This window comes from Geotrypetes seraphini, chromosome 8 (genome assembly GCF_902459505.1).
Source record: "Geotrypetes seraphini chromosome 8, aGeoSer1.1, whole genome shotgun sequence".
Taxonomy (NCBI): domain Eukaryota; kingdom Metazoa; phylum Chordata; class Amphibia; order Gymnophiona; family Dermophiidae; genus Geotrypetes; species Geotrypetes seraphini.
Window position 1 is genome coordinate 16,717,447 of NC_047091.1, and position 25,992 is coordinate 16,743,438.

At 44.6% G+C, this 25,992-nt stretch overlaps 2 protein-coding genes across 7 annotated transcripts in view; one reads left to right on the forward strand and one right to left on the reverse strand.

Moving 5' to 3' along the window:
* SIRT2 (sirtuin 2) overlaps positions 1 to 1,296 on the reverse strand; it is a 47,054-nt gene extending 45,758 nt beyond the window's left edge. For 2 of the 6 annotated variants that reach the window (XM_033955582.1, XM_033955583.1), the window contains exon 1: positions 865 to 1,104. Coding sequence is in view for 2 of the 6 variants with exons in the window: in XM_033955586.1 (XP_033811477.1) it covers positions 1,149 to 1,155 (7 nt within the window). In the remaining 4 variants the exon portion in view is untranslated. Of the gene's footprint in view, positions 1 to 864; positions 1,105 to 1,148 lie in introns of those variants that run through there. The other 4 variants (XM_033955587.1, XM_033955588.1, XM_033955586.1 and 1 more) reach the window with 3 other exon arrangements.
* Positions 1,297 to 6,301: 5,005 nt separating this feature from the next.
* On the forward strand, positions 6,302 to 25,992 carry NFKBIB (NFKB inhibitor beta). The gene is made up of 6 exons (XM_033955124.1): positions 6,302 to 6,786; positions 12,327 to 12,432; positions 15,043 to 15,274; positions 15,423 to 15,511; positions 17,525 to 17,758; positions 20,044 to 25,992. The coding sequence occupies exons 1-6, from the start codon at positions 6,389 to 6,391 to the stop codon at positions 20,089 to 20,091; spliced, it is 1,107 nt and encodes a 368-aa protein (XP_033811015.1). The 5' UTR covers positions 6,302 to 6,388; the 3' UTR covers positions 20,092 to 25,992.

The following is a 25,992-nucleotide window of genomic DNA, read 5'->3' on the forward strand; positions in this document are numbered from 1 at the left end:
ATAACTACAGGACATATGGTGGGTTAGCTTAGTTTTGACACAGATTTAAGTTACTGTGTTCTAGCTTTTCAGGGCAGTATAAGTCACCAGCCCAGAAATGCCAACTAGGCAGCTTTGTGGCTTGCCATTTTGGCAGGCTGGCATTGGAAAACAGCAGTGCAACCAAAGCCCGCAAGCTTGCCCAAAGTTGAAAAAGGTACCGCTGCTGGCAGGATTGGGAGCCCCCTGGGTCCCAGCCAGGGCCGGTGTTGGGAGCAGGCAAACAGGGCCGCTACCCTGGGCTCTACAGCTCCAGGGGGCCCCCATGAGTTGGGGTGCCCTTCCCTTCTCCCCACTCAGTTCTGAAGCCGCCGCCCCCCCCTGTAAAAATGCAATGATTCTCTAGCTTTGACCACAGCCTCCTCAGTGCTGTTCATTTGCTGTAGTCCAGTCCCCCCCCCCCCCCTCTGATGCAACTTCCTGTTTCAACTTGAATGGACTGCAGCAGATGAACAGTGCCAAGGAGGCTGCGGGTGAGGTTAGAAAATCACTGGTACCCTCCTTTTATTTTTACATGTGAGGGGGGGGGACTTCAGAGCCCAGTGGGGAGAGGGGAAGGGCATCCCAGCCCACAAGGGCCCCATGGAGCAGCAGATTTTAAAATGAAGGGAGGGATGCTGGATGGGAGGGCATTTGGTGGACCTGGGGATGGTTGGGGGGGGGGCAGGGAGGAGAGGAATTGAAAAGAGCCACCTCCTTAATTTCTGCCCTGGTCCCCAGAGCCTGTCCCAGGCCCCAGTCACAGATGCAGTCTGATGTGGACCTTGGGGGGGGGGAGCCCCCCCCCCCCCTTATGTTACAGGTTTAAATGCTTCGTTGGCCCACCTTCCCCTCCCCATTGCTGCTACACCGTCCCAACAATTTGCTTTCTTCTCCAAAGTAGGTCGCCAAAGTAACCTCTACGGTGGCCCCCAGCTCTGCATCGGACGTTATTAACGCGGCGGCGACGACGAAGACAAACAAGAAAGCGTCCGAGCTCGGGAAAGGAGGCCAAACATTCGGATCTAACGCGCGCAGAAAATAAACGTTTAAAAGGCGCTGGTCGGCCTCGGACCCTCCTCCCGGACTCTGCCCTGCCGGGGTCTGATCTCAGTCTCGGGACCCTTTACCTTCCATCCCTGGCGCCCGGCGGCGGCTCCTCCTCCCTCTCCTCGGGCTCGGATCGGGGACACGGTGGGAGGGAGGCGAGAAAACCCGGCCCCGGGATCGAGAACGTGACCCGGAACCTGCTCTCGGGATTGATGGCCGCAGACTGCTTTAACGATCCTAACGCAAACAACGTTCATGCTGTTGCATTAGTTCTATGTAAACTATCCAGACTAAAGGAACAACAGAAAACTACACAGCAATATCGTAAATACTCCTTATCTCACAATAAAAAAAACCTTTCCAGATCATTATAACTGTAGCTTTGATTCTAGATTACAACAATAATGTTTATGTTTATTAGCTTGATACACCACCGTGGCTTTTTTTTTTTTTTTTTTAATAAATCTTTATTGATTTTCAAACTTTGACAGTGCAATACAATTAATTAAACATAAAATGCACTATTAACTATACAAGTAATAAAAAAACAAGTTTGTCTCATATATGCTGACGCTGTACATCGCATTCTCTAAGTCCAAATCCATGGCCACTGAGTAGCAGAAATCTGCTGCTTTATCTCAATGCTCCAAATATTTTTTTAAGCTTGTTTTAGGTTTTTTATTCAAATATTCAGATATTAATTTTTACCACTTGGCGGCTTGATGCCCTTGCAAATCTGTCTGGAAACATAGGCCTGGCAAGCTATAATGTCCTGTCTGCTAAAAATTCCCTTTTCATAATTGTATCCTGATATTCGCTGATGTTAGAATATTTTCAATTGTAGGATGTAAAATAGTTATTTATACATTACTTGTTGTACTATTCATATTTATCTCTATCTCTACCTCTGTCTTTATATTTTTATCTTTACTTTTCATAAATTGTTTCTTCAGGTACTTTAGTTAGATTGTGAGCCTTTGGGACAGTTAGGGAAATTTCCAAGTACCTATCTTATTTATTTTTATCTATTGTATCTTTTAATGCATCATTTTTGTAAACCGCTTAGAAACCTCACGGTTATTAGCGGTATATAAGAAGTAAATTAAATTAAAATTAATACATAAAACAATCATTTTCTCCCACCCTCCTCCCAATTATTAATACAATAAGACATATGATGTGATTACAATATTATAATTATTTAGATCCTCAAAATACATTTCCCTCCCCCCACCCACCCACTCTGGATGTGTAAGGAAATCTAAGAAAAGGAATGATACATGGCCCTTATTGTGAGTTAACAAATGTATTCAAAGGGCTCCATACTTTATTAAATGAACTACTAAACCCCAAACATTCTGCATTCATTCTCCATTATTTATATGTGGTACATACATTTGCCCACCAAAATGTGTAATTTATTCTGTCGTGGCTCTTCCAGTTATGTGTGACCATTTGGATAGCTATTCCCGTCATGATCAAGAAAAGAAGGCTCTTTATATTTATCCAAAGTAGGCTTAATGGGTAGTAAAGTACCACAAATTATGGCTTCATAAATTAAGGGAATGGATGACTCAAGAATAAGATTTATTCGTCCCCAAATTGACCTCCAGAAATTTTAACATCATGACAGTTTACACACTATACAATTACAATAATATGAACATAGAAAGGAAGCCTAACAAATAAACACAGACATAAGTTCATCTAATACAGTACATAAATGCAGGTGCAGGAATGATATCAAAACTAATTAGTGATGAAGCTAAAAAAAACCCGAAAAAACTCCAGATTACACTTCTCCCTCCGTATCCACGGGGGTTAGGGGCAGAGCCGGCCTGCGAATATTAAAAAACCGCAAATAATATTCGGGCTGGTTTTGCCCATAATCCCTGCTTCCCCCCCCCCCCCCCCGGCTATTTTAAGCCTTGTAAGCCCCCCCCTTAAGCCTTACCTGGTGGTCTAGCGGGTTTTCAGGGCAGGAGCGATCTTCCCACGCTCCTGCCCTGTGAAGATCGCTTACAGGAAATGGCTGCCTTGAGTTACTGTAGTCTCTCGAGCCATTTCCTGTGAGCGATCTGCATGGGGCAGGAACGTGGGAAGATCGCTCCTGCCCCCGAAAACCCGCAGAAGAGCAAAAAAATTTTTTTAAACCCTACCTTTGCTTCATCGACTACCGCAAAGCTATTGACTGTGTGGATCACAATAAACTATGGAGAACTCTAGTGCAAATGGGAATACCCAAACACATAACTCAGCTGATAAAGAACCTGTATGAAAATCAAGAAGCTGCAGTGAGAATGGAATACGGTAACACTGATTGGTTTCCAATAAAACGTGGCGTCATCTGTTCAACCTGTACGGTGAAACCATCTTCAGAAAAGCAGATTTGGAAGAAGAAAGCGTTGGTTTCAAAGTTGATGGCTGAAATATAAACAACCTGCGCTATGCAGATGATACAACACTCATAACCAGCAGCAAAGAAGACAAGCTGTATCTACTGAGAAAAGTCAAAGCCAAAAGTCATAACATGGGATTAGAGCTGAACATAAACAAGACAAAGACCATGAACATGGAAAATGATGAATTTTTGGAGCTTGAAGGTGACAGAATATAAGTTATAAAGGATTTCAATCTTCTGGGCTGGGCTCTTTTGTAAACAAAAGCAACTAGCAGGGAGAAAATACTCCGCAGAATAGCACTTGGTCACTCTTCAATGAAGACTCTCGACAAAGTCTTCAAAGGCAAGGAGGTAACACTCCAAACAAAGATCAGACTTGTCCACACATTCATTTTCTCAGTGGTCAGTTATGAATGCAAAAGCTGGACACTACAGAAACAAGACAGAAAGAAGATTGACTCATTTGAGCTTTGGTGCTAGAGAAGGATTTTAGGCATGCCGTGGACCACCAGAAAAAACTAACATAGATTCTGGAAGAGATCAAACCGGCTTACAGCACTGGTAGCAAAATGTTTGCATTACATTTGCATTAGGAAACTGCACCAAGTTTTAGTACATGGCTCTAATACAAGGTAACTGCATCGGCCCTACATATAGGACAATAGTCAAAAGGTAGAAAAGGAGGGAAAAAAGGGCAACTGTAGCTGAAAAGGCAAGGGAAAAAAAGAAGACAACATTATTTGGAAAAGCTGAGAGAAACTGGAAAAGCAGTCAGAATGAAACAGAATTAAAAATACCTAATACAGAAAACTGGGCATATCAGGCTTGTTTAAAGATATGTTAATAATAGGAGGAAGCTATGGCCTTCTCCTTCCTTCTATCCCTTTCTATATCCTCCCTTTTTCTCCTTCAGTTTTTATTATTCTGAACTGCTTTGCTACACATTTGTACTAAATGCAGTATATCAAGCCCATGTATTAAAAAAATAAGTGCAGCAGGGCAGGATTAATTAATCAAGGGCCCCTAGGCACACAAGTACACTGGGACCCCTGCCCCCCCCCACCCCCAGCGCCCAGGCGGAAACAGGAAGCTGCGTCAGAGGGAAGCTTTGGGCAAGCAACACCGCTTGCACAATTACAGTTCTCGTTGCCTTTCTTACCCGCGTTGCTTGCTTTTCTTACTTTCCGTCGATTGGGGGGCCGTATTGCCGATCGGGGTGGTGCCCGCGTTGCCGATCGATGCTGGAGGGGCCCATCGCTATTTGGAAAAAACAATGTTGATGCCCTCCTTCAACGGGCCCCCCTGACCATTTCGGGCCCTAGGCATGTGCCTACTTGGCCTATTGGTTAATCCTGCCCTGCAGCAGTGACATTGTGAGACTCAGAGATGAAGGAGGGGAAAGGGAAGCAGAATTGCTTAACATAAGGGCAGTAGAGCATTTTCTTTTTTGGTTGGAGGAGCCAAACAAAACTAGCTCTGGTCCAGTCCTCAAGCTCTCTGGTTGCGGATGCTGTGTTGGGGAAGAATTGATAGCACTGAACCCATTGGCCTTTCCCAGTCTGCTGCCTTACAGAAATTCCAGTAGAATTCCTATGAGCGTTGGAGCATTTAGTGCCTGGGTCCATGGTAGAAACCTTTACCGCAGCTTAGTAAAAAAAAGGACCTTACCCCCCCCCCCCACACACACACACACACGCACAACCTTTTACAAAAACATAGCACAGATTTTAGCGCTGGCCACAATGGTATTAGCTCTGACACTCATAGAATTCCTATGAGCATCAGAGCTGTTACTGCCAAGGCCGGCGCTAAAAACCGCAGTGCAGTTTTGTAAAAGGGGGGTGTTAGTCTAACAAAATATGTAACCTCAGTGGCATAGTAAAGGGGGGTGGTCCGCCCTGGCCGTTGTTTTGGTGGGGGTGCCAGCACCCATCCCCCTCTCCTTCTTGACCCCCCTGCCACATATGTGCACCCTTTCCTTTCCATCATCCCTCTTTCATTTTCCCGGCGCACACAGTATCACAAACTTGCTGCCCACATCAGTGTCGGCTCTCTCTGATGTCACTTCTGGGTCCTGCACCTAGGAAGTGACATCAGAGGGAGAGCTGACATGACACAGACAGCAAGTTCATGATGCTGCTTGTGCTGGGAAAATTAAAGAGGTAGAGGAAAGGGAAGGGGGAAGTGTGCACGGGGGGGCACCACCACCCCTGGCACCACTCACCTTATCTCCTTTAAAAAAAAAACCCAAAAACATTTTTATTAACTTGTGTTCACTGAGAGAATTTTACAGCACTAGCATGAAATTTTAATAACCCCCAAACCATACCCTCTCTATGATAAACAATTTCCTCCTATTAAATTTGTAAATCGCCCTTTTATGTTTTCAGGAAGGGCGGTATATCACATTAACAAACCATAAGCATTAAGAAATGTTAAGAACCCGGAAACATAGACATCCGCAGGCTTATTCATCTGCGGCGCTCGATGAATTTTTTTCCAGGGAAAACTCCTCTCCGCGAGGAACTACAGCTCCCAGCACGCCACGCTCTCGCGAGCGCGACGTCCGTTTCCCCCCCCCCCCCCCCCTTCTTTTCTCCGCGCCTCCTAAGAAGGCGCCAGCTGATTGGCGGGCGAGAAAAGGCGCTCCCCGATTGGCTGTCACCTGTGGGAATTCCCAAGTTGTGAAAAAGCTCTCTCGGTCGGCGGCGTCGGGTAAAACGAGAAACGAAGCGGCGCGAGGAGGCCCGGAAAGCCTGGTGGCAGCGGAGCACGGCGAGGGGAAAAGGCCGCGACCCGCAGGGGCAGGGGGTGACCGGGTTCCGGGGGGGGGAGGGAGAGGGGGAGAAGAGAGCCGATGGTCGGGGTCGGGGCAGGCTCTTCTTTTCCGTCTCTAGGCCTTTCTCGCCGATTCTGGTCATGGCCCAGCGGGCTGCGCCGGCCCAAAGCCCCACTCGCAAGCTTCCGCTGAGCCACAGCCCTTGGGGGAAGGCGCCCGAGGCGGGCGAGGAGTGGTGCGATAGCGGCTTGGGCTCCTTGGGGGATGGGCAGCTGTGGTCCCTGCAGGAGGAGGCGGAGGAAGCTCCTGGGTTGCAGCGGCGCGGCCCGCTGGAGCCCTCGGCCCGGGCCCAGCCTGGGAGCTGCAAGGCCGGTTTGGAAGCTGAGCAAGAGCGGCTGGACTCTGCGCTGGGAGACTCGCTGCAGGAGGAGGTGGCTGCGGGCCTGAGTCGGGAGGTGGGAGCGTTGCGCCTGCAGGAGGATCTCCCTCAGCCCTGGCTCCGGAGCGTTTTGGCCTTCCTTACAGAAGACGGGGACACGTGAGTAAGAGGCATGGGCGACGAAGCAGTGCACCCCCTTTAATGGTCCCTCCTTTCCCACAGTGACCTAAGTGGTCCCAAGACATTGAGCTCTTGCAGCTCACCTGGTGGCCCCAGGTGCTACATGAGCTGATTCTGCAGGTGAGACAGTCAGTGACACTCTCTCAGAAGTGCGGCTTTCTTTGCTGCGGTCTAGTCCTTCTAGATCAGGGGTCTCAAAGTCCCTCCTTGAGGGCTGCAATCCAGTCTGGTTTTCAGGATTTCCCCAATGAATATGCATGAGATCTATGTGCATGCACTGCTTTCAATGCATATTCATTGGGGAAATCCTGAAAACCCGACTGGATTGCGGCCCTCAAGGAGGGACTTTGAGATCCCTGTTCTAGATGATCCATCCCCATACTGTTCTGGTCGTTGACAGGACTTGTTTGAGGAAGGAATACTATTTGACTGAGGTCATAACTGTCCAAGTGCTACATGATCTGATTCTGCAAGTGAGACAGTCAGTGACGCTCTCTCAGAAGTGCGGCTTTCTTTGCTGCGGTCTAGTCCTTCTAGATCAGGGGTCTCAAAGTCCCTCCTTGAGGGCTGCAATCCAGTCTGGTTTTCAGGATTTCCCCAATGAATATGCATGAGATCTATGTGCATGCACTGCTTTCAATGCATATTCATTGGGGAAATCCTGAAAACCCGACTGGATTGCGGCCCTCAAGGAGGGACTTTGAGATCCCTGTTCTAGATGATCCATCCCCATACTGTTCTGGTCGTTGACAGGACTTGTTTGAGGAAGGAATACTATTTGACTGAGGTCATAACTGTCCAGGTGCTACATGATCTGATTCTGCAAGTGAGACAGTCAGTGACGCTCTCTCAGAAGTGCGGCTTTCTTTGCTGCGGTCTAGTCCTTCTAGATCAGGGGTCTCAAAGTCCCTCCTTGAGGGCTGCAATCCAGTCTGGTTTTCAGGATTTCCCCAATGAATATGCATGAGATCTATGTGCATGCACTGCTTTCAATGCATATTCATTGGGGGAACTCCTGAAAACCCGACTGGATTGCGGCCCTCAAGGAGGGACTTTGAGATCCCTGTTCTAGATGATCCATCCCCATACTGTTCTGGTCGTTGACAGGACTTGTTTGAGGAAGGAGTACTATTTGACTGAGGTCATAACTGTCCAGGTGCTACATGATCTGATTCTGCAAGTGAGACAGTCAGTGACGCTCTCTCAGAAGTGCGGCTTTCTTTGCTGCGGTCTAGTCCTTCTAGATCAGGGGTCTCAAAGTCCCTCCTTGAGGGCTGCAATCCAGTCTGGTTTTCAGGATTTCCCCAATGAATATGCATGAGATCTATGTGCATGCACTGCTTTCAATGCATATTCATTGGGGGAACTCCTGAAAACCCGACTGGATTGCGGCCCTCAAGGAGGGACTTTGAGATCCCTGTTCTAGATGATCCATCCCCATACTGTTCTGGTCGTTGACAGGACTTGTTTGAGGAAGGAGTACTATTTGACTGAGGTCATAACTGTCCAGGTGCTACATGATCTGATTCTGCAAGTGAGACAGTCAGTGACGCTCTCTCAGAAGTGCGGCTTTCTTTGCTGCGGTCTAGTCCTTCTAGATCAGGGGTCTCAAAGTCCCTCCTTGAGGGCTGCAATCCAGTCTGGTTTTCAGGATTTCCCCAATGAATATGCATGAGATCTATGTGCATGCACTGCTTTCAATGCATATTCATTGGGGGAACTCCTGAAAACCCGACTGGATTGCGGCCCTCAAGGAGGGACTTTGAGATCCCTGTTCTAGATGATCCATCCCCATACTGTTCTGGTCGTTGACAGGACTTGTTTGAGGAAGGAGTACTATTTGACTGAGGTCATAACTGTCCAGGTTGCAGGCACGTAAGAAATCCATCTTGGTGTCATAGGTTAGGATGTGGAGAGTGTTCAGATCCTGGTGGCGAGAATGGGAGCATTCCTTTTCTAGGTGTCTCTCCCCTTAATCCTGCCCTTTTTGCATGAGAAGCAGCAATAGCATTTTATAGGGCATTCCAGATGTGATCCTTGAAAAGGGCAGAACGCTTTCATCTACCAGTAAGAGATGTACTGTCTAGGCTCCTCAATCTGGTGCTTCAGTCATTGGCTTCTCCTCTCTTTGAGCCCACGCAACAGGTGTCTTTAAAGGATTTGACATCTAAGACCACCTTTCTCATAGCAGTCTGCTCAGTGAGGCAAATCTTGGAGAGTTAGGCACTTACTCCTGTTTTCAGAGATGGAGGTCTTTAGTCACAGTGCCTTTGTTCCTATCTAAGGTGGTCTCTTTGTTCATATGAATCAAGTGGTGTCACTACCATGCTTCAGAAAGGAAGGTTGTAGAGAGAGTTTTATTGACCTACACATTCTAGGTATTAGTAAATTTCTCTAGGCTACAAGGAAGTCTGATTCAGAAATTTGGGGTAATTATAGGCCCATTTCAGTGATGTCAGTTGTATCAAAGATTATCGAATGAGTGGTATTAGAAAAGTTACAGGAATTTGTAGAAAAATGGCTGGATAAGCATCAATATGGATTTCGGAAAGGGCATGAAGTTGAGACTTTGTTACTATCCACTCTGGATACTCTTTAGAGAGGTTTCAATATAGAAAAAACTTATTGTATGATCTCTCTGGATGTTTCTGCAGCATTTGATACTGTAGATCCTTTGATTTTGTTTAAGAAATCACATATGGGAAGAATAGGAGAGATGGTATTGAAATGGTTTAATTCACTGTTGACAAATCGTAAATTTGTGATAAGTGGTGGTCGGACTTCTGCTGTGATGTCTCTAAATAAGGGTGTGCCACAGGGATCAATCAACACTATCCACTTTGCTTTTCAATGTTTACATTGCTTCCTTAGGGCAAGGTCAGGAAGAGTTAGATGTATTGTACACTATCGAGTATATGCAGATGATATGTTTCTTTTTTCCAGTTGAATCAGGGCTTGAGTGTGTGGTATCAAAATTGTATAGAAAAGATAGGAACGTGGATGGATGAGAATATGTTGCAGAAAAGGAGGTGTTTGTGGGTGATGATAATCAATTATTGCAGTTGAAAGAGGTAAATGCAGGATGTGAAATTGTCAATCTTTCCCAGTATGAGATTGTTTGGTGTTTATTTGGAAAGTCATTTAACAATGCAGGAAAAAGCTAATTTCTTGAATAGGCTGAAAGGAATTATCAAACATATAGAAAGGGTGGATTGCTGAAATGGTCTGGCAGGATCCAAGAAAATTAACAGGGAAAACCAAGTTTCCCTTCTTTATTATCCCATCACTCTAGTCCAGGCAGGTGAGATTTAACTAAGAATTCAGAATGCGAGAGAACCTGATCTGCTTGCTCTGAGGATGCTCACCACAAATGCTGTATCCTCCTTGGCTGAACCTGGTACAGCTTAATAAATGCACACAATATGGCTGCCTCTCTAATATCTACTGAAACCACCCTATCTAATTCGTCCCAAAAGGACTGTTCAGCCCTGGTCAAATATATTCTTGGGCCCATGGGAAGTAATTACAGTATTTCCCCAAAACATATGCTCAAATGATAGCCTCCTTGAGCTAACTAGCTATTGAATTATGCAGCTTCTCACTTCCTTGGGCCTCCAAAGAGAAGCAATATTTATTTATTTTACAAATTTCTAAACTGCTTATAGCCTAAGCAGCTTACAGTATTCACATACACAAATCCAGGATAAAACAATAAAATATATCATACAAGAAATAAAATAACAATACATCATCAATACAAGAACTCGGACACATTAAGTAAGGGATACATCCTTATAATCTAGAACAGTATCTCTAAATCCAGTGCCCCAGCCGGAAGGCACCTGAAAGTGTGTGGAAGCCCATCTGGCCGCGACCTGCTTCGATGGAGGGATCCGGGAGGTGTGGGGAGAGGAGGAGAGACGCCGGCCAGGAGGAGAACCGTCTGCACCGGCTGACTTCTACAGGACGCGGCAAAAGGCACGTCCTGTAGGCAGTCAGCTGTCATGGATGTCTCTCCTCGCCAGTGTGTCGCGGCACACCTGAAATCTCAGGAGGCTGGTGTGCCGCAGCACACAGTTTGCGATACATTGATCTAGAAGAATGCTTTAACAAATAAATGTGTTTTCAAAGATTTTTTGAAGGACTTCAAATCTTTACATTGCCTCAAAGAGCCACTTGAAGCATTCCATAAACAAGGCCCGAGCCGGGGAGGATCAAGATGGCCGCTGACTGACCAAGCTGAGCGTCACGCGTTGGTGAGCTCGCTATTTACCTTTGGACTGCTGCTCAAATCTTCCCCGAAATGCCCAAACGGAGAGGTCGGAGCACAGCTGGGGCCTGCCGGAGCTCCGGTGTACCCAGAATGGGCAATATAGAGGAGCTGATCTGCCGCATGCAAAGTTCCCTGCAGCCGGAGGTTGTCCCGCTAGAGACGCCCCGAACGGGCAGAATGGAGGCGATCTCTCTGGGACTTGAGACCACACTAAGCCCCTACACAAGGGCTCTGCCCCCACGCCCTCAGGTTACCAGCTCCCCGCAGGCGGGGGAACTCTCCGAAGAGGGAGCAAGTCCTGCTCTGAAGGCCGTTGACAACCATGGAGGGAGCAGGGTGTAATTAAACTCTGAGAATATGGTGAAATCAGTTAGCTTAGTGGGGTTTAAAAAAGGTTTGGAGAAATTTCTAAAAGGGAAGTCCATAGGCCGCTTGGGGAAAATCCACTGCTTATTTCTAGGATAAACAGCCTAAAATTTGTTTTATTACTTGGGCTCTAGCTAGGTACTTGGAACTTGGGTTGGCCACTGTTGGAGACAGGATGCTGAGCTTGATGGACCTTCGGTCAGTCCCAGTATAGTAATTCTTATGTGCATATGCTTATCTTATTGTACAACAGGAGAGCACTTAAGGCTTCAGGGCAGATTTCTGTAACAATCCACTTTTCAGTCCTAAATTATTTGGGCACATCAATTTTTTTTTTTGTAACTGAAATCCTATATTTAAAAGGATTTCACTCTGCTTTAGCATTTAGATTTGGTGCATTTCTGGCTCATGTTCTCTTAGTAGTGGCCTTGGAAAGAGAGAATACTGTTCTGTTTATAAACTGAATGTAGGACACCAGTAAGGATCAGCATTTGCACAGAGCATTAGATAAGCAGGCAGCCAGGAGAAAACATTGTAAGCTAAGCTCATTATTCTAATACTTAAAACTAGTACTGAGTGTTCCATTATCCCATATCCCTGGCTGGCAGCTTATGGTATCTGGATTGTGAAAGGTGAGGGGGTGGGGAAAGAGAACAAAAAATGGGAATAGTGGAGTTTTGCTCAGAGAAAGAATTGGAATGCAAGTTAGATGCTAGACTGTTTTTATGTCACTTAGAAAAGATGATAATCTATCATATGCTTGTGTGCCATGAGCCTTTGAGGCCTGGACCAGACTGAGTGTGTTAGACTGCTTTATGTGTAGAGCCTTTGGAAGGAATCAAATCTATCTGTATGTTCACTTTGCTCTTCTTATTCTCAGAGCGCTGCACCTGGCTGTGATTCACGAGCATGAAGAGTTCCTGGGAACTCTCCTCCGGTTCACAGAAAACACAGAATTCCTGGACCTGCAAAATGACCTGGGGCAGGTGAGGACTTGGTATGATATTGTTTTAGCTGCACCAGTAGCTTATGTCACAAAGCCTGGAGACCGTCATAGGGACCTTTTCTTGAAGCAGCCTGTCGGCGAAACATGTCGGATATGACAGGTCCCTTTCCCGATGAGATAAGATCAAGAAAAAGAATATAATAAGATAAGTTTTAACCAGTTTTTATAACGGTTAAGTTATTGACATTAAGCACTTTAAGTTTGAGATATAATGAAGCACTTAAAAAAAGCCAAAAAATTGTGAAACATATTGAGTAGGGGCTAGTGAAGAAGCCATAGCCAGTGAGAAGAATTTTGGCAACCAAGCAAACACAAAAAATTGTGTGGTGACCAAATGGCACGTCTGAAGCTCTGATAGTTTGACTAAAGCAATTTATTAAGAAGAGAGAACAGCATTGAGAGATATAGTTGTGGAATTACAAAGCCTGGAGAGGCATGTTTTCCTGTTGTGCACTTCTTATCCTGGTTATGGAATAAGAATACACACAAGGAACAGTGGGAACGGACAATGAACACTCCACGTAGGATCACTGATGTAAGAGAGTCTTGTTTATTCCAATAAAAGGACATATATAACTGCTGACCCAACACAGCACTGTGTTTTGAAGCAAAACACCTGCATCAGGGATCACTATAATGTTGTAATCCACAGATGACAAATCCTTTGTTAGTACAAGGCTGGGTCAATCCAACAAAAAGTCGAGCGCTAAACAGTTATGTCATATGAATTTTAATAAGAAATTTAGAGACAACTGTAATCACAGCCTCCAGGTGCTAAAAATAGCTAAATAGACACAAAAGCTATGAAAGGGGCCTTCATATCCGAGGAATTGCACCATTAGAGCATAGTCTTTGTGTGTGGTGTTCATAAAGATATACTCATTGGTCCCAAAAATAAATTCAATACCAAATACCTCAATGAAAAATCGTGAAACCTAATTTAAATAATGCAGATTCAAAAATCTCACATGTTCCAATATTATGGCCTTTGGATATGAAGGCTCTTTCAGGTAGGTTTTGTACCTATTTCAGCAAAATGTGGAGCTTATTTACTTTTTGAAATTTTATTGAAGTTGAGTTCTTCTTGAAGCAGGAGAAATCTTTTCTTTGACTTATAACTGTGGCTTTCTTCCAATCTTCTCAAGACATCCATATATCCTTCTCAGGATATCCTGTCTCCTGGTTTTAAGTTCAATAATTTGATGACACATTAAAGTGGTCGAGCATTTGTTGGATGTGTCAATTGAATGATGCCTTATCCTCTTCATCTTGTCAGACCAGTCCAGAAGCATGGCTTGTGCTTCTCTAACAGAAGATGGAGACAGAGCACGTAGCTTGCTGAGCAGCACTAGCATCTTATTTAGGATGATACATCGGCACTCCAGTATTGTGTGTGTCAAGCTGAGGCAGGCAGAGCATACCTGTGCAGTTAGAAATTGCTTAGCAAGACCTTAAGACTGTGTATCTGATTAGGGGAGAGGCGGGGAAGCAGTCCTTTGGGGATTTTCTTGTGGGGTTGGTTGGATCACAAGTTTCTGCCCAATTTAATATAGGGGTTGTCTGTTCTTTTCCTTCTCCACTCCGTCTCCTTCCCTGATATTCTGTGCTGGGGAGTTGCTACCGTCTTTGAGGATGCGTTAACACTGGATAACAAATTTTTCCAAAGGTTTTGCTTTCTTAAAACAAACTATTTCTTCAAAATAAACACAAATATAATTCCCACTGACTGTATCAAGTAGGAATTTTGAGAAACACGATGGTATCTTTAATTGACTATAACATGTTCCATTGCACAAAGTTTCTGATACGCTGTGGCTAAAAGTGTTTTCCTGCTGATTTTCGTTTGTACTTGGTGTCTGGTGCATCTCATTGCAGTGTCCAACAATAGCCAGCATTGATGGATTCCAGTTGCCCTGATATCTTTTTTCCATTGTGGCAATGTCCTGGTGAAACCTTTTGCCATGTTTGCACCAAGATTTGCAAGGAAGAAGTCCACGTATATTTTTTGTTGTATATGGAAGTGGGAGGGGGTGGGGGTTATATCTTTTTGTTATATGATATGGTAGATTTTCAAGTGGTATTGTATTCTAATTGTTTGATATTTACTGTACACTTGTTGTAAATTATAAAAGGAATAAAGAATTAATTTTTTTTTTTTAAAAAGACATTCTAGACCAGGGATCTCAAAGTCCCTCCTTGAGGGCCGCAATCCAGTCGGGTTTTCATGATTTTCCCAATGAATATGCATGAGATATATGTTCATGCACTGCTTTCAATGCATATTCATTGGGGAAATCCTGAAAACCTGACTGGATTGCGGCTCTCAAGGAGGGACTTTGAGATCCCTGTTCTAGACAGATGGGATAGTTCCCCATAGCAGCATGCTGCTGCAGAAGGAATCCACTCGATTTTTCACTCTGCCTCTGTTGTACTTCACTGGGCTCTCTCTAGCTCCACCTACAGTTTTTTCCTTTCATGCATGTCTACAGGAGGTTTTGTTCTGCTCTCCCCATTTTGTTATTTTTAATTCAATGTAATTTTGTCACTTTCGGGTAATTTGGTGCTTGTACCCATTTTCTTCTTTCTTCAGACAGCCTTACACATCGCTGTCATTATTGGTCTCCCAACCTTCATTAAGCAGTTGCTGTTGGCTGGTGCTGATCCCTGTATCCAGGAGAAGAATGGCAACACTGCGCTGCATGTAGCATGCAAGGAGGAGCAATACACCTGTGCTCAGACCCTGCTGTATTCCACAGATTTCCATCCATGTGCCCAAAACATTCATGACATTAAGAAACAAGTAGATATCACCAACTATGACAGTAAGCAACTCTTCTGTCTTCCATGTGTAATGTGTACTTCACCTGCAAAAAGAATCTCGAAACGAACAGATGTGATAAAGTGGTGGTGGCCTAGCAGCAAGGGACCAAAATAGGTCCCTTTTTATTTTCACTACCCTTCTTTTTTCAGGTTACACAGCCTTACATGTTGCTATCGTCAGGAAAGATCTGCAAATGGTCAAACTCCTCCTGGCATCGGGAGCCAATGTTAACAAACAGGTTCGTACTAAGAATGGGCAAAGTGAAATGTGGTGGATGGAGTTGAGAGGGAGAGACTGGAGAGGGTAACACTCGCTCTGTGGGCGTAGAAAGGTGGCATGGACTCTAGAAAACAGGAATAGAGCCCAGCCTAGTGATACACAGTGTAATGTTTTTAAAAGGATTTTCTGTACATAAAAGTGGTTTTACACATGAAAAATGTATTTTAATAAAACTATCCTGCAGTATATACACACACGAGTATGCATGGTGAGAGCATGTACTTCTGTGCAAGACACATATAGGGGTTGGGGGGGATGGGTTGGGTGGAGTTGGTATTTTGTACCTGCATATTTATAATCTGCAAATTACCGAACGTGGCTCTATATCGGGGATCTCAAAGTCCCTCCTTGAGGGCCGCAATCCAGTCGGGTTTTCAGGATTTCCCCAATGACTATGCATTGAAAGCAGTGCATGCACATAGATCTCATGCATATTCATTGGGGAAATCCTGAAAACCCGACTGGATTGTGGCCCTCAAGGAGGGACTTTGAGACCCCTGCTCTATATGGATCACAGAAAGAAAAGCTAGTTACAGTGGTACCTCGGTTTACAAGTGCACCAGTTTGCGAGTGTTTTGCAAGACGAGCAAAACATTCACAAACTTGGTGCCTCGTAAATCGAGCTTGCCTCGCTGTACGAGCGCTCCCCCCCCCCCCCCCGCGATCCGGCCCCCCCCCCCCCCCCCGCGCTCACGTTGCCCCCCCCTCTACCGCGATCCTACTTCCTCCCCCCCGAGCAGTCAATGACATCCTTTACCCGACTTGGCACCAGTGCCGATGCCCGAAGATCCTCCCTCTTCTGGTGCGGCCTGGGCTGGGCGGTGCGTCGGAGATCCTCCTTCTTCTGGGCTGGGCTGGGCTGGACTGGCTTTGAGCATGCGCAAATGCTCAAAGCCAGTCCAGACCAGAAGAAGGAGGATCTCCGACGCACCGCCCAGCCGTGCCAGAAGAGGGAGAATCTTCGGGCACCGGCACTGGTGCCAAGTTGGGTAAAGGGTGTCATTGACTGCTCGGGGGGGGGGGAAGTAGGATCGCGGTGGAGGGGGGCAACGCGAGCAGGGGGGGGATGCCAGATTGCGGGGGGGGGGGGGGTTGGAACAGCGTCGGATTCCTCAAGGGGGGGAGAATGGAGCAGCACCAGTAGCCTCGGGGGTGGGGGGAGGAGGTGGAAACAGTTAAAGCAGTTTCCCTTACTTCCTATGGGGAAACTTGCTTTGATATACGAGCAATTTGGTTTACGAGCATGCTTCTGGAACGAATTTTGCTCATAAACCAAGGTTCCACTGTATTTCTAAGAGTTATTTTTAAAGGGCTTTGGTAGAAAGATATTTCTTAGAGAAGTTTTTCACTTCTTAAAAAAAGTCACATAATTATTTTAAGACCTAACTTCCAAGTCAGTTCTGCTTGATACTCAAAAGTTTGAGAGCAATTTATTTTAACTAATCTCTTTTACATCAGGAAAGTGTAGCAAGTAATTTCTCTTCAATTGTGGTGAAAAGGATAGTAATTGAACCCAAAAGAAATGGAGCCTGGCCTTGTATTATTTTGAATACCTCTACTAACTACTGATAACCAATACCACTTGCAGAGCAATGGAATAACTGAAATTTACTCACATGGTATAACAGTCTAGCTACTGTATTTTGAAGAGTTTATAAATTTAAATATGACTTTTCAGACATAACTAAAGATGGCTGCAGTAATCAAATTGTGTTAAAATATTAGCTGAAGATTGTATTTTTTATGCCTTTTGACTAGTGCTGCAGTACAGTATCTGTTCTGTTTCCAAGTGTAATACAAACTTCACCTATAAAAAAAATTTAGAAATGAACAGATAGTGTGATAAAATCAGTAGAGGTCGATTGAGTAGGAAGCTTGAAAGGAGTGAAAGGTATCTTTTGGGCCAAATTAGGAAAACCTGGAGACCTCAATCGCCTTGTGGAGCATGCTAATGTTTGTCTGCTTTGTGCAGGAGCTGAGCTGTGGCCGCAGTCCTCTGCACTTGGCGGTGGAGTCGCAGGTCCCTGAGGTGGTAAAGTGTTTGCTGCAAGCAGGTGCAGACACGAGTGCCAGGATGTATGCTGGATACACACCGATCTACAGTGCCTCCTACCGGCCTGAGCAAAAGATCCTGCAAATGCTACGAGACTTTGGCTCGGAGGAACCTGACTGGGAGTCGGAGGATAGCCTGGACATGGGCAGTGATGTAAGGAATTTAATAATTGTTATTCATTGTGATTTTGAGTGGGCATGAGCTTGTCAGTGGTGATGGTGGCAGTGGGCAGTGAGCAAGTGATGAGAGAATTCCTTGGCATCCTTTCTGCTGTCTTTAATACAGTGCTCACCAAAGAGAGGCCTTTGCAAAGGGATCTTCCCTCAGCCCAAACAGTGGAGACCTAGCAGGATGGTGAATGATTAAAATGAGGCCTTGAACAAGATGCAGAACAATTTACTTTATAAGTAATGTTCATCGTGAGTCCTAGATGTAATACATATATATGAAGGTGTTCCATAAAACAAACATTTAACAAAAGAACACATAAAAAGAACCCAATTATAAACCCAAGATGATCATGTTTCACCAAAGAACCTACATCAGGGTTAAGAATTTAAAGCAATGAAAGGAATTAGACGTAGCACAGTACATCTCTGAGAGCAGCTTATTCTTTCACCATATAAGTTTTAGGTTGAGAAAGGACCCAGATCCACTTCAGGCTAATGGTGGTCCTGTTTTAATCATCTGCAGTTCTACACACAGAAAGGATCAGAGTTCACATATAAAAACAGAAGATTAGATTTCTACCTACCATAATCTTCTTTCTGTTAGTCCCTGGAGGATTCCATATGCTAGGTGTTCAATCCCAACCTGCAGTCTGGGTGTTGCAGGAATTCACATCTTTTCAAAGCACTCCCCCTAGTGGTAAATTCAGTTCAGTCCCAAAGCCAAGCACATTCCTGTAAATCCAGGACAAAGGGGGTACAAGGGAGAATCCCCATTAACACAAGTAAGTCACGAACTAGTATGCAATACAGCATTTTCCAATAAGAAAGGTACAGCAAACCTAACATACAACAAAGGTTAAACAATCGGAGTCCAGTTCTTATAACCAAGATTCGGCCAAGAAAAACTACCCTACTGTAAACACCTTGCCCCCCAATCTAACATCATGTAACAGGCAATAAGGGCACCGCTGGCTTCCGCAGTCTATTTACAATTTGACTCTTGATAGTAGGGGATAAAGTATCTAAATAAGAAAATCAAACAGACAGAAAGATCTTACTCCGGTGTCTGGAGAACTGGGCCGACAGATTCCCAGATCATTAAAAGATGAAATTTATTATGCCAATACCAAATGTTGACTGGCCAGTGATTCAAAATATACTTCTTCCCCACAGTATAAACTTTATTAAGGAGCAAATTGTCTCCGGCAGATTAAGAACATAAGAAGTTGCCTCCGCTGAGGCAGACCAGAGGTCCATCTCGCCCAGCGGTCCGCTCACGCGGCGGCCCATCAGGCCCACTGCCTGAGCAGTGGTCCCTGACTAGCTCTATAATCTATCTCTACTCCTATTCCTAGACTACCTCTACTCCTATCCCTACAACCCATATCTACACCTATCTACACCCATACCTCTACTCCTATCCCTACAACCCATATCTACACCTATTTATACTCCTCAATCCCTTTGGCTTCTAGGAACCTATCCAAACCTTCTTTGAAGCCCTGTACAGTGCTCCTGTCTACCACGGCCTCTGGAAGCACATTCCAGGTATCCACCACCCTCTGGGTGAAAAAGAACTTCCTAGCGTTTGTTCTAAACCTGTCCCCTCAAATAACCTTTAGCAAGAAAGATAATCCCCTCAACAGGACCCGGGAGGGTATAGCCCACCAGTGATTGGAGGTAGTAATAATAATAATAGCTTTATTTATATCCCATCATACCTTTTCAGTTCAAGAGGGTATACAACAAGAGATGCTGTAAGGACAGCGAGGTTATATCAGTTAGATTTGGGAAGGAGTGGAAGACAGTTGAGTGAACGGAGTGGTAAGGTAGGAAGAAGGAGTGTATGAGAAGGGGTAAGAGATGAGCAGAATAAAGGATTAGATAAATTTGTCAAATAAGTGGGTTTTTAGAGATTTTCAGAATGCATAGTATGTTGGTGCATTCAGGATTAGGTCGCTTAAGGTGTTGTACCAGAGGTACAGACGGACACCTAGCCAAAAGGCAGTAATCTTTGTACAAGATTGTAAGAAGCCATGTGCCAGAGAGTTTTATGTATATTTTTATTACATCTGTTTTCCTAACAAACTTTCCATAAAATAAAGTGATAAATTTTATTCATTATTACATATTATATTGTGTAAGTGATTGTTCCCATATCCTTCTGTGGGATCATCACTCGTCATGTTTTCTTTGGGCAGGAGACAAGTTCTGCTACTGAGTTTTATGATGAGTATATGATGAGATTGTTGGTTTCTCTGGTTTCAGGAAGAATACGATGACATTGTGATCAACACTGTACCGTGTGAACACTGAGCAGCGTCCTGCATTACAGCCCCTCATCATCACTGCCCCAGTGAGCCACTCATCCCCCGCCCCGCAGGCAGTGGTGTGTGGAGCTCCGTTCCTTCATTGCACCCTTCTACAACACCTGCTGTAGGCTCATTCAACTTAAGTTGAAGAGATGTTTCTGTATGAAAGCAACGGCTGTCTCAGTATCTTTTTCCATTTGGAGTAGTGCCTGTCTCATAACCTTTCTGTGGTAACAGCACTGTTTTGTTTTTATCCACATAATTCTAACCTAGGGTAGGAGAGTTTCCAGGTGTTGGGTGCAACCACCTCTATTCCGATTGTTACACTGTTGGGGGAAAGTGACTGGAAAAGGTTGTGAGCGCTGTCGGCATGAGCTGGATGGCTTTGTGGTGGGTTATGGCGAGTGTTTGAGAGTTGTGGGTAGTGGATGAGATGAATGTGGCAGGTTGTTAGTGAATGGAGTAGTGTAGGTGGTCTTTGTGTTATCCAGTGTCTTGATTGCTGTGAGCCATTGTTGTCATTGCATGCTTGCTGTCCCCCTTTGAGCTCACTGTCTAAATGGTGTTTCGTTTGGAGGTGGCAGCTGCTCATAGTAATTTTATTTTATTTTTTTTTTTCCCTTGCATATGAGCCCTTCTGTTTACCTCCTTACTTAGGTTGCTGCTTTTTACCATGTAGCGTGTGCTCAAGCACAGCAACAAAGAGTAGGTTTTCAAAATACACTTTCCTATCTTCTACTCCCATATGGCAGCACAATGTCGTCTGTACATCAGATGGATGGACACTTTTCTGTAATGTATTGACTGACTTGCTTAAAGAAGGCAGGCTTCAGTGAGTAGCTCCTCCCTGAACGAGGCAGGTTTTTCAGCTGTGCTTTGCAGGTGGGTGATCCTTATTCACGTAACTTGTCTCTACCTTGAACCATCAGTCATCCGTTTTAAGAAGGAAACCATTCCTCGCTACAGCACAGAAGTCCTCGTCCACAAAGTTCTGTATGTAGGCCGAGACTTCACCAGTGGTATGAAAGCTGTTAGTGCAGGTGAGACAGGCAAACGAATGAAGGAATAAAAGAGGCAGAGTGCAGTGTAGGTAAGAAGCAAGTACTATCCAGGAGAAACTTAATGGTTTTTGTGTGGCCTAAAGCCTGTTTGTGTTGCTAAGTTTACAATTTTGTGACAGTGTAGGGATTTGGGGAGTGCTAAGGTAGAAAGCCTTGGTATAAATTTAAGAGTGTGAAGAAATTCTTTTAACCATGGCAGTTGCTCTTCTCCACTTAATTCCATGTCATGAAAACTAGCTTCCCTGTTCTGAACTAAGGGAAAAATTCAGCGTTGGGGGCTGGGGTGATGCGCTAAATTCAAATTGTATAAAAGCCGCTTCCCATGCAGTTTTGCAAGTAACTTTGGGTGCAAGAACTTACGCCATCTAAAGGCTGCAGTAAAGGCTCGCGCCCAGCTACTGTCTGTTGTGGAAATTTGAGCGTCTTGTAACCGTGCGCCTAAACCCTGATTCACTCAGGCCCCTTCTCAGTTCCATAGGAAATAAGTTCTAGAATAGGGATATAGGGTAAATCCTGCGTTTAACTACTGACTGCCAATTAGTGCTTGATATCGCTTATTTGCACCCAAAACTGCGCACTTAAATTTAGGTGACCTGTACAGAATCCAGTTCTAAATGGCGACAGTGGGAAACAATTCCTTTGTGACTGGTGTGGGATTGCTTTCTAGTAGGATTAGAGGTGGAAAAAGAAGGAAATCCAACTGTTTTTAAACTGTACAGTTTATCAGCCTGTTCTCTTGAATGTGGAACTATTAATCCTTTCAGAAGAAACTTAACTGTAACTGCCCTTTTATCTAAGATTTGACATGTTCTGTCATTTTTTTTTCACATTGTATTTAATTTATATACTGCTTGCTCCAGTTTCCCAGATCCGGGCTTAACCTGGTATCCACAGAACTCAACCCCCCCCCCTCACCCTCCCCAGGTGGGGAAAAATTACCACTTTATATTTTTTAGTAACATCTAACTGAAATTTAGCTTTTCATTCAAATAATGAATGTAGGCAACAAAGTAATTTATGGCCTCTAGACTCCTAAAATGTTTTAATTTCAATAAATTTCACTAAAATTATTATACCTTAAAAAAGTGAAACCAGAGTGCATTTGATTGTGTGATGTCCTGTTTCTCAGAAAGTGTGTAATTTTATGTTTGTGTATTGAGAACTTCTATACCGCTACTGATGACTGGAGAATCAATTCAGCGGTTTACTTGAGCTTCTGTAAAGGTGTTACCATATAGAGTTACAAAAAGCTCCTGTGAGGTGTTTGGGCTCTATAATGAAATACACAGATCTCTGGTGGTGTTGATTGATCCAGTCATCAAAAATATTTTTTTAAAGTGTGTTGACTTAACTATTATTGGTTCCTTTGTAATACAATCTATATATCTGTATTTTTATTTTATGCTTGTAAATACATATTTCCAAAAAGAGGGCGATAGGTTTACTGGACTATCAAAGTGTTTATGGCACTAAAAGGTTAAGACCCCCCTGGCCTAAGTGTAGGACACTGCCCTGAACCCTCTCGTTTTTCCCCCCTTTATACAAGGGATAAATAAACTGTGATTATATTAGCACTAAGTGATTTAAAATCTACTCCAATAACATCCATCTAACTCAGTAGAGCTAGTGCAAGGGTACAAAATTTCCAGCAAGTTCACAGCACTGAGTCTCCTTAAGTGATGTGTCAGCTTGTAAAGGAGGAAGATGAAGCAGTTCTTTAGCGTCCCTCCAGACCAACACAGAAACTGATGGAATTATGCTCCTCTGCCAGCAGGTGGAGACTGAGACACTAACTTTGGCTACAGTACAAGTGGGCTGTGCAGTCCCAATTGCACTCAGTCTTTTCTCAGTCTCCAGCAAGTGGAGTGGTAAGATTGTGTAGTCTGTAGTGAGGTTTGTTTGGGCCTGTTGGATCTGGTTAGGGAATTTTTCTGGTCCCTTTTTGCTGTCCAGACAGAACTTTAGGGACCCTCTTGGGGGGATCCTACTGACCTCAGGGGTGCCACTAAGGTATTCGCCAGGGTAGACCTGGCTGGGCCTCCGCGTGTGTGGATCGCCAGACTAGATGCTCTGGAGTTTTCACGTCCTTTGCCAGATTTCCTCTCTTCTCCTTGTCAGGCAACTTGGAAGAGAAGGGCTTTTTGGCAGATACTGATCAAGTTGCTGGACCTCAAAGTGGTAGTTCCTGTGTCTTTTCAAGAGATTTGTACTGACAGGTACTCCATTTACTTCGTGGTGCCCTAGAAAGAGGGGTCTTTGCAGCCCATTTTGGATCTCTAAGATGTCTATGGAGCTCTCTGGGTTCCATCTTTTCGCATGGTAACCCTGAAATCGGTAATTCTGGCCATCCAGCTTGGGGAATTTCTGACTTTTCTCAACCTGACAGAGGCCTATTTGCATGTTCCCATTCGGGCCTCATCAATGCTTCCTAAGCTTTGCGATTTTGAAAGAGCATTATCAGTTTTGTGCGCTTCCCTTTTGTCTAGCTATGGTGCCGCACACCTTCACCAAGATTATGGTTGTGGTGGCAGCTGCCTTGTGCAAGGAGGGCATTCTGAATGCCCATCTGGACAATTGGTTGATTCTAGCAGTCGTTGCAGGAGAGTTCCCGGGTCACTGCTCGGGTTGTGGAGTTTCCCCAATTCCTGGACTGGGAAGTCAATGTGTCCAAAAGTCGGTTGACTCATTATTTCGGTTTTCTTTTTGACTCCAGCTTGGGGAGTTTTTCCTTCTGGAGGCCAGGTTGTACATATGGCAAATGTAAATGGATTGCCGATGTCTGCTGGTCTTGGGGTCCATGGCAGCCTCCTTGGAAGTGGTCCGGTGGGCTCGGGCTCACCTGTATCCTCTTTAGTATGCACTGCTTCGGCTGTGGTCACCACAAACGCAAGATCTGGACTCGCCAGCCCCACTGTGGGGGTTAGTTCAGTGCAGCCTTCGCTGGTGGCTCCAGTGTCCCAATCTGGTCTCTTGTGTGGTAAGCATTTGGCTCCTTCTCTGGCTGGGATTCGGTTCTTGAGAGCTGCAAAATTGCTCCAGCCACCAGTTTAGTTGTCTGTTCCTGCCTAGGATCTCCATCTAGTTCTCTACATACTCATGCATCCTTTGTTTGAGCCTCTTGACGCCTGTACGTTGAAGGACCTTACTCTTAAAGCTGTATTCTTGGTGGCTATTCCGCGAGACGCGTTTTCAGAACTGCAGGTTTTTTCGTGTAGGCCTCCCTTCCTGGTATACTCTACGGAGCGGGTTGTGCTATGGCTGTTTCCCTCCTTCCAAAGATGGTCATGCCATTTTCATGTCAACCAGTCTGTGGTCCTCCTGGTCTTGGATAGTTGGGAGGACTCATTGGAGCAGAGGCAATTGTGCAAGTTGGATGTCCGTAGGGTCCTTCACTCTTATGTTCAGCGGACCCAGGAGTTCCGTAAGTTGGATCGTCATTTTGTTCTCTTAGCAGGTCCTCGTAAGGGGAACGGTGCTTCCAAGGCTACCATTGCGCGCTGGATCAAGGAGGCTATCACTTTGGCGTACCTTCTCCAAAAGAAGCCTTTTCTTGAATTTCTCAAAGCTCATTCCACTCAGGGGCAAGCAGCTTCTTGGGCTGAATCTTCTCTTGTACCTCTAGTAGATATCTGTAAAGCTGCGATTTGGTTTTCTCTCCATTCCTTTGTTTGACATTACCGTGTAGATGTTCAGGCATGTTAGGATGCAGCGTTCGGTGAGTGTGTGCTTGTGATGGCCCTTCGGAGGTCCCACCCTTGATGAGTACTACTTTAGTACACCCCATCCGTTTCTGTGCTGGTCTGGAAAAAAGAAATTTGGTCCATACCTGCTAATTTTCTTTATTTTAGTCCCTCCAGACCGGTACAGACCCCGCTCGGTCATTTTGTTCGGTATTTTCGTGAAAAGTACAGGTTTTTTTCTACTGGACATAGTTGTTGCTGGTTGTTTTGGGGAGTTGAAAGAGCAGTGGCGTTTGGTTCAGCTGGCGAACCGTGGGGCATTCTGAAAGGTTCTTGTTCTAATCAGTATCAAACAGTATCCCCTGGTCCAATTTGAGAGTGTTCCTTTGTCTTCTCCATGCGAGTGTGGAGTTGTATGTTCTGATTCAGCCTAGTTGATTTATGCTTGGCTATTTGTAAAGACTGATTGATTGTAAGAGGGACTGTACAACCCACTTTTACTGTAGTCAAAAGTTAGTGGCTGTCTCCACCTGCTGGCAGAGGAGCATAAACCTATCTGTTTCTGTGCCGGTCTGGAGGGACTGAAAGAAAGAAAATTAGCAGGTAAGGACCTAATTTCTCCTTTTTTTCCCCACCATGCATGAAGCCATAGCAGAGATCCCCTGGCATTAGAGGAGGCCAGTACCATGCCTGTAAAAGACCTAGCAGTGCTGTTTGCATTGGAAGCACACATGTACTGTCTTTGTATGCGTGTGGTTGAATGATGCCATTGTGTGGCAATATAATGAGTTGAACAGCTTAAAGGACCAAGCTTGATAACATCTTGTTTTTATTTTGCCATTAGGTGTATATTTCTCCCCTTTATTTAACCACTTTATGTATGTACTTGTTCGCATGTTGGCACAGCAACATGCCCAGAAAGTTTCCTGGATGAGATGTGAGAGGAAGTGTTACTGGTTCTAATATAAAAAAAAATAAATGAGATTGATAAGCTTAAGATTACTTTAGGTAATATGGATAAGTTGGTAATATTTTTCAACTAAAAGAAAAAAAACAATAGTGAAAAACTATTTCATGGTTAGGTCAAACATTCAAGAATCTTACCAACTAATAAACACTTCAGTATTTTCCTGTATGTTTGAATAAAAGTCAATGAAAACAAAA